The 14,671-nt window shown below is 29.6% G+C and overlaps 2 protein-coding genes across 4 annotated transcripts in view; both read right to left on the bottom strand.

The window, feature by feature from the left end:
* The window catches only part of LOC124425367 (hemicentin-2-like), a 29,899-nt gene extending 23,707 nt beyond the window's left edge, over nucleotides 1-6,192 (bottom strand). Inside the window, exons 1-2 of one of the 3 annotated variants that reach the window (XM_046965630.1) lie at nucleotides 5,112-6,192; nucleotides 4,784-4,993 (exon numbers count right to left, since the gene is read on the bottom strand). In XM_046965630.1, coding sequence (XP_046821586.1) covers nucleotides 4,784-4,868 — 85 coding nt within the window. In that variant the 5' untranslated portion in view covers nucleotides 4,869-4,993; nucleotides 5,112-6,192. Of the gene's footprint in view, nucleotides 1-4,783 lie in introns of all 3 variants that reach the window. The other 2 variants (XM_046965629.1, XM_046965628.1) reach the window with 2 other exon arrangements.
* A 714-nt stretch (nucleotides 6,193-6,906) lies between these two features.
* On the bottom strand, nucleotides 6,907-9,575 carry LOC124425368 (probable cytochrome P450 6a13). Its single transcript, XM_046965632.1, has 5 exons — nucleotides 9,237-9,575; nucleotides 8,182-8,701; nucleotides 7,819-8,040; nucleotides 7,210-7,461; nucleotides 6,907-7,085 (listed from the first exon to the last, which is right to left on the bottom strand). Exons 1-5 carry the CDS (start codon nucleotides 9,573-9,575, stop codon nucleotides 6,907-6,909), a joined length of 1,512 nt encoding a protein of 503 aa, XP_046821588.1.
* Between the last annotated feature and the right edge of the window lie 5,096 nt (nucleotides 9,576-14,671).

The following is a 14,671-nucleotide window of genomic DNA, read 5'->3' as shown; positions in this document are numbered from 1 at the left end:
ATAAATGTAATCATTCAAAAATTATTATGAATGACATTAAAACTCAATGATTTTTCGATCGAATTTTATGGTTGAACTATAAGAAAAATCTTTTCTACATTTTATTATCGAACTCGAACCATAAGGGAATAACAAAGAAATCTATAATTTGCTTACTAAACACGATTGTTTCTTTTCAATTAACCATATCAAAAAGAGATATTTCTCAATGCACTAGGATGTCAGTTTTTTGATCGTATTAAAAATTAATGAAACATCGGTTTACGTCAAGTATGTCGGATATCATGTTATCTCTAGTTGTTCAAGAAAAGTTTACAGTGATAATATTAAATATTTTAACTGTTAAAATAATCATCCTAATAGTTACATGAGTTATATGTAATATTAGAAAACAATTGCGGCAGAAACTATTCTCTCCGCTTTGACACAAGTCGCTCTATACTCACTCAAATACAGATCCTTCCATTACAAAGGTTATCGCTCAATTTGATGACCAAGTCATTACAAAATCATATCGACGTGCTATTAGCGGTAATACTCATGCAAGAGTAAATTCATTGCCGATAAATAATTTCATTGATCACGCTGGAATTAACACTATCTCGGATACTTGTAAAATCAAAAATATTATTCGTTCTATCTGTCGAAAAATTGGGAATTTTTATAAACATTCATAACGAGCAAATGAATTTATCAGAACAATACAATGCGAAACTTCCTTGCAAAACTCATGTTAAATAAAAACCATAATGGATCATAAATTAATTCTCACGGTCTGGAATAGCAATTAAAAGCTGGCCTAACTAAAGATATATTACACATAAAAATTAAAATTTTTCCGTATCATGAACGATATATTTTATCGGCTCAATTACTATTGCAATAATTTATAATCCATCGAAATTTAAAATAAGTAAAGAACGATAGATGAATTTTTTTCTTTTTTTTTTTTTTGATCCTTCATTATTAATAAGCGATTTTTAAGCAAAGAATTTTTTTCGATTTTAATGCGAGAAATTAGTAAAAGTTAAAAATCTCAAAAGCAGATACCTCGTACAGACGATACGCTAACTCTCCCTCGATGTTATCTCGACAGGCTCCTACCTACGACTGACTCCAAATTAATGAAAAGACGCTCGACCTTTATGACTTTCCTTCTTGACTAGGCATAAATAACAATAAACATTCGATCGCTAAATCTTCCATGTATCTAAACTCCGATCACTCTCTTGTTATAATAGAAGATAAACAAAGGCCGATACTCACGTACGACGTATTCTCAATTTACAATAATAGCATCGAATGAGATTTATTAAAAAAGTGAAAGAGCATACGCCTGAATTGCAATATATCCTTAAAGACTCCTAATCAAATAGAAACTGCTATTAATGATCTTTATGAAATTATTTACAACGCAACCTCAAAAATTACACCATAAAATACTCTAAACAATTCTATAGATCCATAGAATTGTTAGCTGTATGTATAATACAAAAGAAATTCTAGCTATATGTATAATACAAAAAAAAAATCGAGAACAACTACCACAAACAAAACAAAAAAACTTGGTATAACAAAAAACTGATTAACGTAACAACCAGAGGATATACAAGAAACAATGCAAGAATTTAATAATCACAATTTCTACAATTACATCTATAATTTGTTTCCGTCGAGCGATGCTAATTATTCATTTTGAAAGACGATAAAAAGATTGAAACGTCCAATAGCTTTTAGTCCGATTAGAAAAGTAAATGATAAGCGAGCCAAATGCGGCGATAAAAAAGCAATTGCGTTTACAAAACACTTATTTAAAGTTTTTCATTCCTATTCAGCAAAAGACACTTTAAACTCAATAGACAGAATATGAGCTCAGAGCTTACGCTTAAAGATGTAAAAAAGAATCGTATCGAACTTACAATTAAAGAGAACACCAGACATTGACATCTGATCATTGGAAAAATTATAAAAGAATTTTTAAAGCTATAAAAGCTGATTACAATCATCTTCGATGTAGTACTGCGATTAAAATTTTTTTACGGATTAATAAAAGATAATGCAAATAATAATGTTATCAAAAAGATTTATCCTAACCGACTTCATATAAGCCAATTTCATAGCTAGCAATCACGTCAAAAATAAAATTCAGAGAGAATAATACTCAGAAAATTGATATCAATTATCTCGTCAAAAATGCTCATACCCGACTATCAATTTCGTTTCCGTAATAAACATTCTACGATCCAACAAGTGTATAAAATTTTCAATGCCATCATTATCTGCTTTGAAAAAAAAAAAAAGAAAAATTATATTATTCAGCCGTATTTCTAAATATTGAGAAATCTTTTAACGAAGTCTTACACTTTGAAACAGTAAACAATTTTCCAACACTTATCTCATTAAATCTTACCTATCAAATAGAAAATTTATAGTCGAAGTTCAAGACAATTACTCCAATCAATATTCAATAAATTCTGGTATTCCACAAAATAGTGTCTCAGAACGTATACTTTATAACTTTTACATTGCTGATATAATCATTTCACGGGATACTTCTTTTTCTATTTTCATCAGTTTTTCAATGTTTTAATGACACTACTGTTTTTTCCAATGCACAATGACTCTAACACCGATTCTCAGTTTCTGCACTTACTTTAGGAAATTTGATTCTTAAAATGAAAAATAAAAGTGAACGAGACAAAATCCGTACACATTACCTTAACATTAAAAAAACAAACATCTACTCCTGTATTTCTAAATAAAAGAAAAATCATACTCTCCAAGCTATAGTTGTAAAACACTTAGGCATGTATCTAGATAATAAATTAACATTATACTCAAAATAAACATTACACCCAAAAGAAAAGATGAAGTAGATTAAAAAAAAAAAAAAATAATAAAGAAAGAACTTAATACAGGAAGAAACTAAAAACTGAACTCAATCAATAAACTCCTACTGTACAAAACTATTATTAAACTTATCTGGATCTATGGAATTGAATTCTGGTGTACAGCAGCCATGAACAACTTTTAAAAAATGAAACTTTTACAATCAATAATCTTGTGCACGGTAATTAAGGTTTCGTTGTATATTAGAAATGAAAATCTCAGGAAAGATCTCAAGATGGAATCAGTTGAAAATACAAAAAAACGTTTTGCTACGAAATATATAAAAAAAAAAAAAAAGAAAAAAGAAAAAAGAAAACTAGAAAATCAACCGAATTTTCTATCTAACAACTTATATTCTAAATTTATTCCGAGAAGACTTTAACAAGAAACATCACATTGATCTGATTAACTGGGACATTCAAGGAATAAATTTTAAATTAAGTCTAAGACATGAATTATTGGAAATATGCATACAAACTAATACTCCAAATCGTTATACCAATTTACCGAATGTTCTTGTGTGAACAAATTCTAACAAAATTCTAGGAAAGTAAGAAAAAAAAAAAGAAAAAGAAAGAAAGAAACAACAAAAGAAGACTTTTGCAACGAGAAAAATTGATCACGTAGATTCACGCGAATCGTAAGTGAACATAGAAAAGAATGCCTTACATTACATTAACGAGCATGAATTTACTTGTTCTTCGACACTATCCCATCCTTAAAAAGCAGAAACAAAATATAACACGAAAAGCACGATTTTTGCCTTTACCAACGATAAATGTGCGAGCTTCTGTTAATCCGAGCTCGTTCTATTTTACACGTGTTTTTAGATAAACGTTCTCTCTCTCTCTCTCTCTCTCTCTTTGTCTATCTCTTTCCCTTTTTTCTCTTTTACAAGTACGCACGCTCTTCTCCATTTCCTTTTTTTTTTTTTTTATTTCACATCGAGAGAAGCAACGAGCGACGCGTAAAAACGCTGCCAAGCGACGTATCACAACGCGAAAAAATCCTCGAAAACGTTAAACCGTGACTACGATCGATAATATCTCGAGATTATATCGTTTATCGTTACGATATTTATCGTCTAGTTGTATCTTTCGCTCTATATAGAGAATCATTGGAGAAGTCGAAATATTATAGACAAGATTAAACATAAAAGTTTAAGATCTATATATATATATATATATACATACATGTTCATGTGTATATGTATGTGCATACATATATATAAAAATATATATGTACATATATATATATATATGAATTGTGAGAAGCATGATTAGCTGAGTCAATTAACACGATTTATGCGAACTCGCACGATGTCCTAGAAATGCGTTGGGATTGTTGGTTGAATTATTTGGAAACTAATCGTGTTGGAAAATCCACAAAATTGAATGTCAGCGATGAGAAACGACAGTACGTTTTAATCCGTTTGGATGTCATCCTTGCGAAAATATTGTTCACTGATTTTTCTCGATATAAAAAAGATCTGTCTAATAAGATTAAAAGCTTTTGATGATTATTTCTTAAAAATTTCATTATTTCGTTATCTTCCAAAACACTTTTATTTAGTTCTTAATATCAAATTTAAACAACGTCGAACTTAAAGTGTTGAGAATACATAAGAAGATTTCATTGGCAAAAAATGTAAAGAGAAGTTCAAAAGTTCCGATCGAAAGTTAAAATAATCATTTAAGTTTGAAGTCGTTTCAAGAAAGTTTGAAATCGTCCGTCGAAAAGTCGCCGACATATCGAAAACTTAATGGCAACGTAAAAATACGTTTGTACGTACAATACCTACCTATACGTAGATATATGTATATTTTTTAATTCACCTAAGTACGTTTTTAAGAGAACGAGGATAGAACCCTTGTATGTAATTTAAGGGACTTACTAGGTTCGTCGACATCGCCGAGGACAACTTCCGCTACGGCAAACCGAGCGAAAACGCTCATCAGCAAAAGCATTCTCTTGAACATCCTGCGTCGCTATAACTGGATAGACGAATCTATCTCTATCTCTATCAATCCGTCCGTCTTCCGTTCTCGTTCAAATATCGGCCTCTTTAACGTTCCACGAAGGTATAACTTCTCTGAAGTACCTACTAAGTCGAGTTTCAATGAGTCAGGTCTTCCGATAATCCGAAATTCAGATCCTTCCTCTTCCTACTTCCTTATCACTTAAACTAACGCACACACGTAAAACACATAATAGACACGTACCAATTCGAAGCTTTATTCAATTTAATATAAGTTCACGTAATCGGCGTTGATTAACTGTCGTAGATCTCGATAAGATTTTTCTTCTTCATTCATGGAACGAAGAAAGCAATACAACTACTATCTTTCTCTCTCTCTTTCTCACGATGATGTCGTCGTCCTCCCTTTTCTTCTCTTCCTCACTCGAGCGATCGTTCATTTTCACCAAGAGACGGCAGCAGCCTGTCTATTTATGCTTCGACGTATCTGTCGTTGCCGCGACATTAATGGACTTACTCGATCGAACGATCCTACTCCTTATATAGTATATCCGTGCACGCTCGAACGAACGACGACCCTTTATATACATCGGTAAACTTATCATACGCACCAACGAGTTCCCGTCATCGTCGAGCGATAATGACGTAATGGGCCGACTTACGAGCGACCTGTAAAAATCGAAAACCAATGGATACTCCTGCAACACTTCGATTGCCAACGAGACAACGTCATATCTGAATACTCGTATATCTTCGTATATACTTTTTATCCCGACATCGATGCCACCCCACGCACGTTCCTATAAAGATATCTTCTTGACACCTCTTCTTCACGTTTCTTCGATCTTTCTTTTTTATTTCACAATTATTATAATTATCATTTCATCCTTCCAAATCGTTTCAATCTTGCGATCACTATTTCTTGGTTTTTGATTATAGAAAGAAATCGTTTAAATTATTCATAGAATTAAACGTACACACTTACGATACTTAATTTCCACAATGCGATGAGATCGACGAAATTTTAATCATTCGTTCTTTTATACGCAATAATAATATTCGTCATTTTTAAAGAAATGAACATTGTTCGGAAGTCGTTTATAAATAAAACAAATATTTTCTATTTTTGTTCGATTAATTTATTCGTCCCCTTTTTCGTTCACGTAAATGCATAAAAATTGACTTTTCGATTTGTAAAATTGTACACTTTTTACGAAATATTTTATAACAAATTTATCGGATAATAAATATGAAACTTGTGTGAAGAAAGAGATTCGAAAAGCGTTAGACCCCTGCGCAAGACGGAAGGCGCGCTCTCTGCTGCGTTGCGGCAGGCCTACTGACAGGGGCCACCAAGCTTTCGGCTCAGCTCGGTACGATTCGTGCGACTCCGTCGCCCTCCGACGGTCGCTCAAAGTATTCGTCCGATCACTTTTACTCTACCTCGGCCGGCCATCGAAACCCGCACAAATACAAACGCACAGTCACGCAAACATCACCACTCAGCCATGGCCACCTTCTTCGACCCGGACGAACAAATTCTCTTCTTGGCCATCTTACAAAACGATCGGTTATTCGAATAAATGTTAAAAAAAAAAGTCACCTTTCGTTCTTACCAATTCCGCTAACAGACAACATAGACTTTTTCAATTTACCTTCAATACTTAATTCTAAATAAAATTATGTTCAAATATAAGGTAAATAAAAGCAAATTGCTTTCTAGGAATACTTTTACTTCCAAGAATATATATTCTGTTGTTACATTTCGCAAATCGTTCACGTAATAGAAATTTGTGTGTTTTTAAAGATGAAACTATCTCCACGTATTTTGATTATGTATTAAATAAATTATCATCAATAAATTTATAAGGAAAGGAGATTATGACAATTAAGAACGATTATTATCATATATGGTGATAATTATGAATACCAACGTAATCTCCTGCATAGCGATAATTTCGAATTTAATACGACGTTAACGATAAGAGTATAAGAGTATTATTAATCACAAATGACGGTATAATTTCGTGCATAATGCATCAGGAAGCGGTAATAGGTGATAGCTTTACGTATATTCCACACGTCGGTTGTAGCATTACGACATCCTGCATATTCAAAGGATACGGTGGTGTTGGTGTTTTCTCACAAACGTCAATTAAATAATTGTTAAGAATTTTGATAAGGCCTATCTTTGTTTGAAGATATGCAAATCGTAGACCTGTAAAAAGATGTTATACATACATACATATATATATATATATATATATATATATATATACACGCACACATATATTTATTCATTGTTTCAATTATTAACAAAAATCAATGTGATTTTCTCTTACCGATACAATTCCTAGGACCATCTCCGAATGGTAGGAAATACATAGGATGTCTCAATTTTATAACTTCAGGCGTAAATCTGTTAGGATCGAAAACTTCGGGATCTGGATAAATGTTTGGATCATGTTGGATTGCGTAAATCGGTATGAAAACTTTTGTACCTTTCGATATCGTAACATTAGTACCATTAAACGTGTAATTCGTTAATGAGCCTCTAACGAGATACATCACCGGTGGATATTTCCGTAGAGTTTCTGTGTTAAATAATTATTAATAAAAACATTGTATTTAGAAGAAAATTTTTTTAAAATTAACGAGACTGCTGTAGAAATAATTAATTAATATGAATTATTATTGTTCAAACAAATACTGATTCCTTTTCTCGTAAGAATATATATATATATATAAAAATTCGTAAAAGAATATATATGGTAACTCATATTAATGATAATATTTATAATGATAATATCATATTGATGGAAAATTATCATTAATTAATAATGATTCGTTCTTTACTTCAATGAAGTTGATTTTAATAAAAATGAAAAAAAAAATCTTCTTCTTTCCTCTTATCATTCATCATAATAATAATTTTACGTGTATGTATGTACCTTGAAAAACAGCATCTAAATATTTCATATACTTTAAACAATCATAAGTAATTTTTCCATCAGTCAATTTGAGAACTTCTTTGATCTCTTGTCGAAGTTTCGTTTGAATTGTGTGATTCATTGCCAACTCGTACATGGCATTACTTAATGTAGCCGAAGACGTTTCGAATCCAGCAGCAAAGAATATGAATGCTTGCGCAGTAATAAGAGTATCGGTCAGTTCTATAAATAATAATAAAATATTTCAGTATTATTTTCAATACATTTTCAGTATATTGTCGAGTATATGTACGTATTTGAATTTCAATGATATACAATATATACGTATAAAAAAAAAAAAGAATAAATATTGAAAAATCTTACCAAAATCAGCGAGTTTTTCTTGATCCTTTAGATCCATCAAAATATCGATGAAATCATGCCTACGAATGTTATTTATTTTTCTATAATGTATCATATCCATTGTAATTTTTATAAAAAATTTTTCAACGTCTTTATCAACAAATAATCGACCAATAATATTGTAAAGCCATGGCGTTTTTCGAACTAATTCCTTGGCATAAGTTTTATAATCATTTCGAAAGATCTTTTTTCCCATTCGACGAAATTCATTTATCTCATCATTGATAGCGTTAATATCAAGACCAAAAGCACAAGAACCAATAACATCAGTAGTATATCTAGCTGTAAGATCTCGGCACTCTATTGGCTCGTTTTTCTCTGCAATATGCATCATATACTTCTCGAAATGTTCGGAACATTCGATTAACAAGTGAAACATGTTCTTCAATTTGCCGGATGTAAAGACAGATGTTAACTTTGTTCTTAATGGCCGCCATTTAGATGCTTTAACCCTGAATAGATTCTCCGATAGCGGTTCATGCTGAAAAAGAAAACGAAAATCATATTCCAGTCCTATACTTTTTTCAAATCACACAATATATCGTACGTACAGATATGTGAACGACGATCCAAATGCCAATTTAAAACATTTTTTATATTATATTTTTAACACTTTGTATTTACGTATACATACATTACAGTTTGCAAACAAAATATACATTTGTCATAAAATTACAATAAAAAATTTTTCTTCCATTGTTAAATTAACATATTATTAATGTAACAATACATAATTCTTTTTCCTTACACAAAAATAAAATCTTAAAACGTTGTGCATAGAAAGATTTAATTCCAATCTATAACTTAAACTCCGCACACACTGTCGTTATTATTGATATAATTAAATTTATTATTATTATTATCATATCCTTATCGAAATTTCTTTTTCTATAATTTCTATAGGTACAATAATCGTCAAATGCTTAAAAGAAATGTAATATTTTAACGTTTATATATAACAGTTATATTGCTGAATATCTGTACGAACAAAATGCAAAATTAATAAATTGACTCACCTTTTCATTAGAAAACATCGGTCGTTCAGGAAAAACAGAGAAATCCTTAATGAGCACATCTTTGATGAGATCAGGATCGCGTAGAATTAATGATGGTAGATCTTTTTCAAATATACCAACCATTCGTTCGTCCTTATATTTATCGTACATATTCTTAAGAAAAATTGATATAGATATTTTAGCTCGCATTACATCTATTACATTGCCAAATATTAATATAGGCTTTGGTCCTTTTACACCTCGGATTTTCCAATAATCAAATGTTCGTGTAAGATAGTAATACAATAATAATAAACTCGCAAATATCAAGCATATTACTTCTGTTATACTAAGAGACATCGTATTTTCGTTTGTATTAATAAATTGTAGTAGTGAAAAAAAAAAAAAATAAGAGAACGAGTGAATGAGAAAAATTATTAATTCAATATAATTTATTATTAAATCAATATAATTTAAACTACTCGTGAATTAATTCTATAAATTGTTAACGATATCCAGAGAAATACTGACTGTTCTTCATGTCAGGATGATACTTTATCTCTACAATGTTCTTATCGTAATAGCTTAAATAAGAACGTTCTTTCATATATCTTACGAACGTTTTTTAATGAACCTTGAACGATGTACCGTGGTAATAAAAATGTTTGTACATTTAAAATGTTTATTCTGTTACATTCAAGATAAAAAGAAAAGATTTTAACATTGTCTTATAAGGTAGATTATGGAAACAAAAATTTAATAATTACTCAATAACCAATGATCAAATTAAATCTAATATATTATATTAAAAATTTCGGGATTTAAATAAATGCTTCAATCATATTGGATTCTGTAAATCATTATGTAAAATTTTGTATCTTTTAAGATTGTAACATTAATAGTTAGTACCATGTAATAATCTAATGAACCTCTAATGACCAGATACAAATATTTCCATAAAGTTTTCATGTTAAATAATTTTAAATTAATTTATACATGCTATTTCCCTCTCTAACATTTTGAAACTCTCTATGAAATTCACTTCCTAATCATCATAAAACATCAAATCCGTGAAAACGTTATTTGTACTATTTCAAATAAAAATGTAGTATTTCATATGTGTAGTATATTACATGTTGGAATACACATAATATATATATATATATATATTTATAATTTTTACAATAATATAATTGGATAGAAGAAAAATCGAAAGAGAAAAAGAGATAGTCTATTAGTCACATCGTTAAAACACGAATTGAATTCTACTCGATCACAAATATTAAGTGCAACATGCAAATCCGCTTTTCAACATTGATTTTCTCTAATTGCCCCTTGCTCGTGGCTCGTCATGGATAACATCGCAATGAATCGTTACGGTTGATTGTCCCTACGTTTCGTCAGCTTAATTAATAGCCATTCTATCAGAGTAGTTAAAAAAATATATTATCTCGTAAAGTATTAACTTGACTGTTTTTCTTACTCATAATTATCTGTAACTTGAAGAAAACAAAAATTATAAAAAATCTAAAATTCGTTTTTATATCTTATCTTCAATTAATACCTTCGATCTTGACATTGCATACTAATCGATCCTAATCACCGACGAATCATTGATCATCCGTATCAAATATGTAAACGCTCATATATTCCTTTGAATTTAATGATCGCCGATCATTAGTTGACAGTCTACTTTAATAATAGCTTCACGCGTAAGTAAAGACAAAAAATATTTATTTCAATGTAACGTGTAAGTTAAAAAAGACATAAATAAAATGTTAAACCATATAGATAAAAACAAAATACATCTTATAAAATAGACAAATACGTATTGCTTAATAAGAATATTTTTTGTTGAAATTTGTATCTCGTTATTGCATCCAGATTGCATTATTTTAATAAATTTCAATAAATTGATAAATATACTGCAATCGATATATATTATAAATATTTTACGTTTGTCTGATAATTAACTCGATACGTTAACTAATCGAACGATATTATAGCCTTAATATTTATATTTAAATGCAAAAAGAATATATATATATATATATATATATATATATATATATATATATATCAGAGTGGAAACAGGATTACACTCTTCATCAATAATATTACTTCCTGTTTGTATTTTACATTTTACTAAAAAGCTTTCTCATTGATCGATCGATTACTCTCGAGTAAAATTAACAAGATAATATTATAACAAAAAGACATAAGAAATAATCGTTATTTAACATATCGATAATTATAATTGTTATTTAATTAAATATTTTAAATTTTAATTATTTTATTTAAAGAAAAGAATCGACAAAAGAATTTCATGAGCAAAATAATAAAACATTTAAAAGAGTGAAAGAAAATAATAATAAAAAAAAAGTTGCGCGTATCACGGTATGGACTGAGGATGAACTCCAACCCATTTTCCTCGAGAATTGTTCGCCGTGAATAAGCGAGACAACGTCGTCCTTCATTAGCCTGTACCGGAAATGGAGTTTTTCCTGCCTTCCGGTCCGTCAATAAGACGCGTTCGAGTCGAGCTTCTCTAGCGACGTGAAAAAACGTGCAAAGCGAATGAATAGCATTTCCGACGGGACCTGGAAACGGGCTAACAAAAATGTCACAGTCATTCTTCTGCCTTAATTATCCGTCACGGAAACGGCCACGTCCGTGCGGAACCGCGACGCCGCAGAACCGCAGCCGTTAGAAAGCCTCGAGAAATTCTCGTATTCTTTCATGATTCGTCGCTCTCAATTCTTGATTAAGGCTGTTCATTATTTTTTGTTCGATCCATGTCTGACTTCAGCGATAAGTATAGACAAAATATAAATTACTAATACAAGTGGAGAACGCTGTCCCCACCATTCATCTATCATATCGGTATATAAACTTGTATTTGTTATTTCTCTATCACACATGCATAATTATTGGTTTTGTCTGGTTTAAGTAATTTAGTAGACTCACACTTTTCAATCTTTCATATGTAAATCTTTCTTTAATGGTAACATGCGTCTCGAAGTAATCTATGCAAAATAAAACGTCGATAAACATTTGTTTAACGATAAAATCATAAAGAATAATAAATATAATTAACACGTATGATGTAACATATTTTGCGAATTATAAGAAATTATCTTTGAATTTAACTGTATTTTATCTATTTGTTTGTAAAAGTATTATTGGAAATGATAAAGTGTTAATACTTCAGTATTTGAACAGAATTAAATTGAAAGAATTTTGAAAATACATTGAGATACGGAACTTTTCACCCGGTAGTACTTGCGTCGGATGATTTACAATTAGATTTCAATATATCGCAAGTAATACCGATTCAGGTCTCACCACGTGGAGGTTACTGCATCTGGAGATCCACGGGCTAACGTTGACTTTATTCTAAAATCCGCATTCGTAAGATAATCTAAATGAACCTTCAGGGAAATAAAATTAAGTCTGCCGATAGAACTTTTAATCGCGTCCACCATTAATGTAATTAATGTTGGATTATGCCAACCGACACGCACGCAAATGTTCTCCTTATCCTTCCCATATTATCGCATAAAAATCGATGATGAATTTATCACTCGATGATCCCTCAATGATCCTTCGATGATCTCTGAAAAAGATGAAGAGAAGATGAAGAAGAGAATTTAATTTAATTTAATTATTTAATTTAATTAAAAAAAAAAAAAAAAAAAAAAAAAAGAGAGAGAGAACATGGTAAAATTAAAATATGACTAAGAGCCATTCTCGAAGGATTCCGAGGAATTAAAATTATTCCTTATTCTAAAACCTGGATAAAAATTGATAAATCTAACATAACTCTAATCCAACCCTAAAAAGAACAATCGAGAAAGCATAGGATGAGAAACGAGAATTGGTATATTAATTGCTGAAAATCAAATGCTAAAAATTAATTAATTTATTCTACGACCTACGAACTGTGATTCTACTTAAGTCTCTTTATCTTTTATCAATGATAAATCTAGATGATTTTTATCTTTCAAAAGCAATGCTTCCACTCGACTTTTTTCATTCAAAAACAATGACTTTATTTTTTTACGATACGAGACTTTTCTTTTATCAATAAAATTGATTAAATATTTGATTAATTTTTATTTAAAAAAAAATCCTTCGACGTTCCTTTTTATAAGCTATTACTCTAATTATTAGAAAACAAATTATACAATTTTAATTCTAATCCAGAGACTATGTCTTTTTTTGTTCATTCCTTATTAAAAATCACGAATAACTATTTTTTACTATTTTCGCGAGATAAAAAATATTTAATAATGTATTGAAATATTCAAAATTTCAAATGATTATAATTAACGCACTTGAACAAGAAGTTAAATCGTAAAACGCGAACAAACAAACGCTGCTTCTACTTCGTGATATTTAAAATTTAACGACACAAACACACTCACTAAATCTCTGCTTCGCGGGCGATTGCAATGATGTTCTAAAAAAGAAAAATAAAAAGAAAATTATTATTATTATTAATCTTATAATAAAAAACTGTATAAATTATTGGAAAAATCGTGTAATAAAAATATACTTACTTTAAATGTTCGTTGATGTATGCAACAAAAACATTCTGATAGATCTTCGTTGTTTACTTATAAAAGAATAAATGAGAACTAATACGATTACGATTACGAATTTTCTAATGATTAAGCGAATGTACTATTGTTTAAATATTATTTTATTGTACTCCGTATACATTAGAGATTATTTAAATAATTGAAAAATTATCGAAAGTATTAATTTATAAGGTTTGACGTTTAAAAAAAGTGAGATTTTAAATGTTCACTCGTCGGAATACAAAAGAAAATTAAATCGATAATTTTTAAAGTTAATTAAAAGACCGAATATGTTTATATCACATAAGGCAACTAATCTTAGATTAAAATTTTTAAATATTGAAAGTTTATATTAACATTATTTTAAGTTCCTCGCGCTTTACGATCTTTTACGATCTTTATAATGTTTTAGCTAATGTATTATAGTTTAAATATTAGTTTATTCTATACCGTTTAACACGATTTTTTTTTCAAAAATTTCTTAAAACGAAATACTAAATTGTACCTTCGTCTTTAAAATGAAATCTTGTTGATCAAATTCGATCAAGAATTACTCCTAATCTCATTGATGACGTAAACCATTATAAAAGCAAGAATGATGAACAGCCTTAAATGTTAATTATTTTCTCCCTCTCATCTCATTTTCATATATTGATTATAATTATTTATTTGACGAAGTTCGAAATTACATCGAAATGAAAGTTGAAAAAAAAAAAGGAAAAACATAGCAAGAAAATCAATTAACATTCGATTCTAATTAATTATTGTAGGTATATATTTTATATAATACATGCATATAAGTATTCGCATATCGCGGAATGAATTTTATTCTTCTATTCTTGTAATCAAATATATAATAAAATTGAAAATAAC

The sequence above is a fragment of the Vespa crabro genome, chromosome 7, assembly GCF_910589235.1.
Source record: "Vespa crabro chromosome 7, iyVesCrab1.2, whole genome shotgun sequence".
Lineage (NCBI taxonomy): Eukaryota > Metazoa > Arthropoda > Insecta > Hymenoptera > Vespidae > Vespa > Vespa crabro.
The sequence above is the reverse complement of the archived record's forward strand: the minus strand, read 5'-3'. Positions and strand labels throughout refer to the sequence as shown.

Excerpts from the sequence above, each read along its gene's own strand:
- LOC124425368 (XM_046965632.1), bottom strand. The coding sequence starts at position 9,575 with ATGTCTCTTAGTATAACAGAAGTAATATGCTTGATATTTGCGAGTTTA. Across the intron at positions 8,041-8,181 it reads AGAAAAACTCGCTGATTTTG|AACTGACCGATACTCTTATT; the intron begins GTAAGATTTTTC and ends TATTATTTATAG. Across the intron at positions 7,086-7,209 it reads TGGTCCTAGGAATTGTATCG|GTCTACGATTTGCATATCTT; the intron begins GTAAGAGAAAAT and ends ATCTTTTTACAG.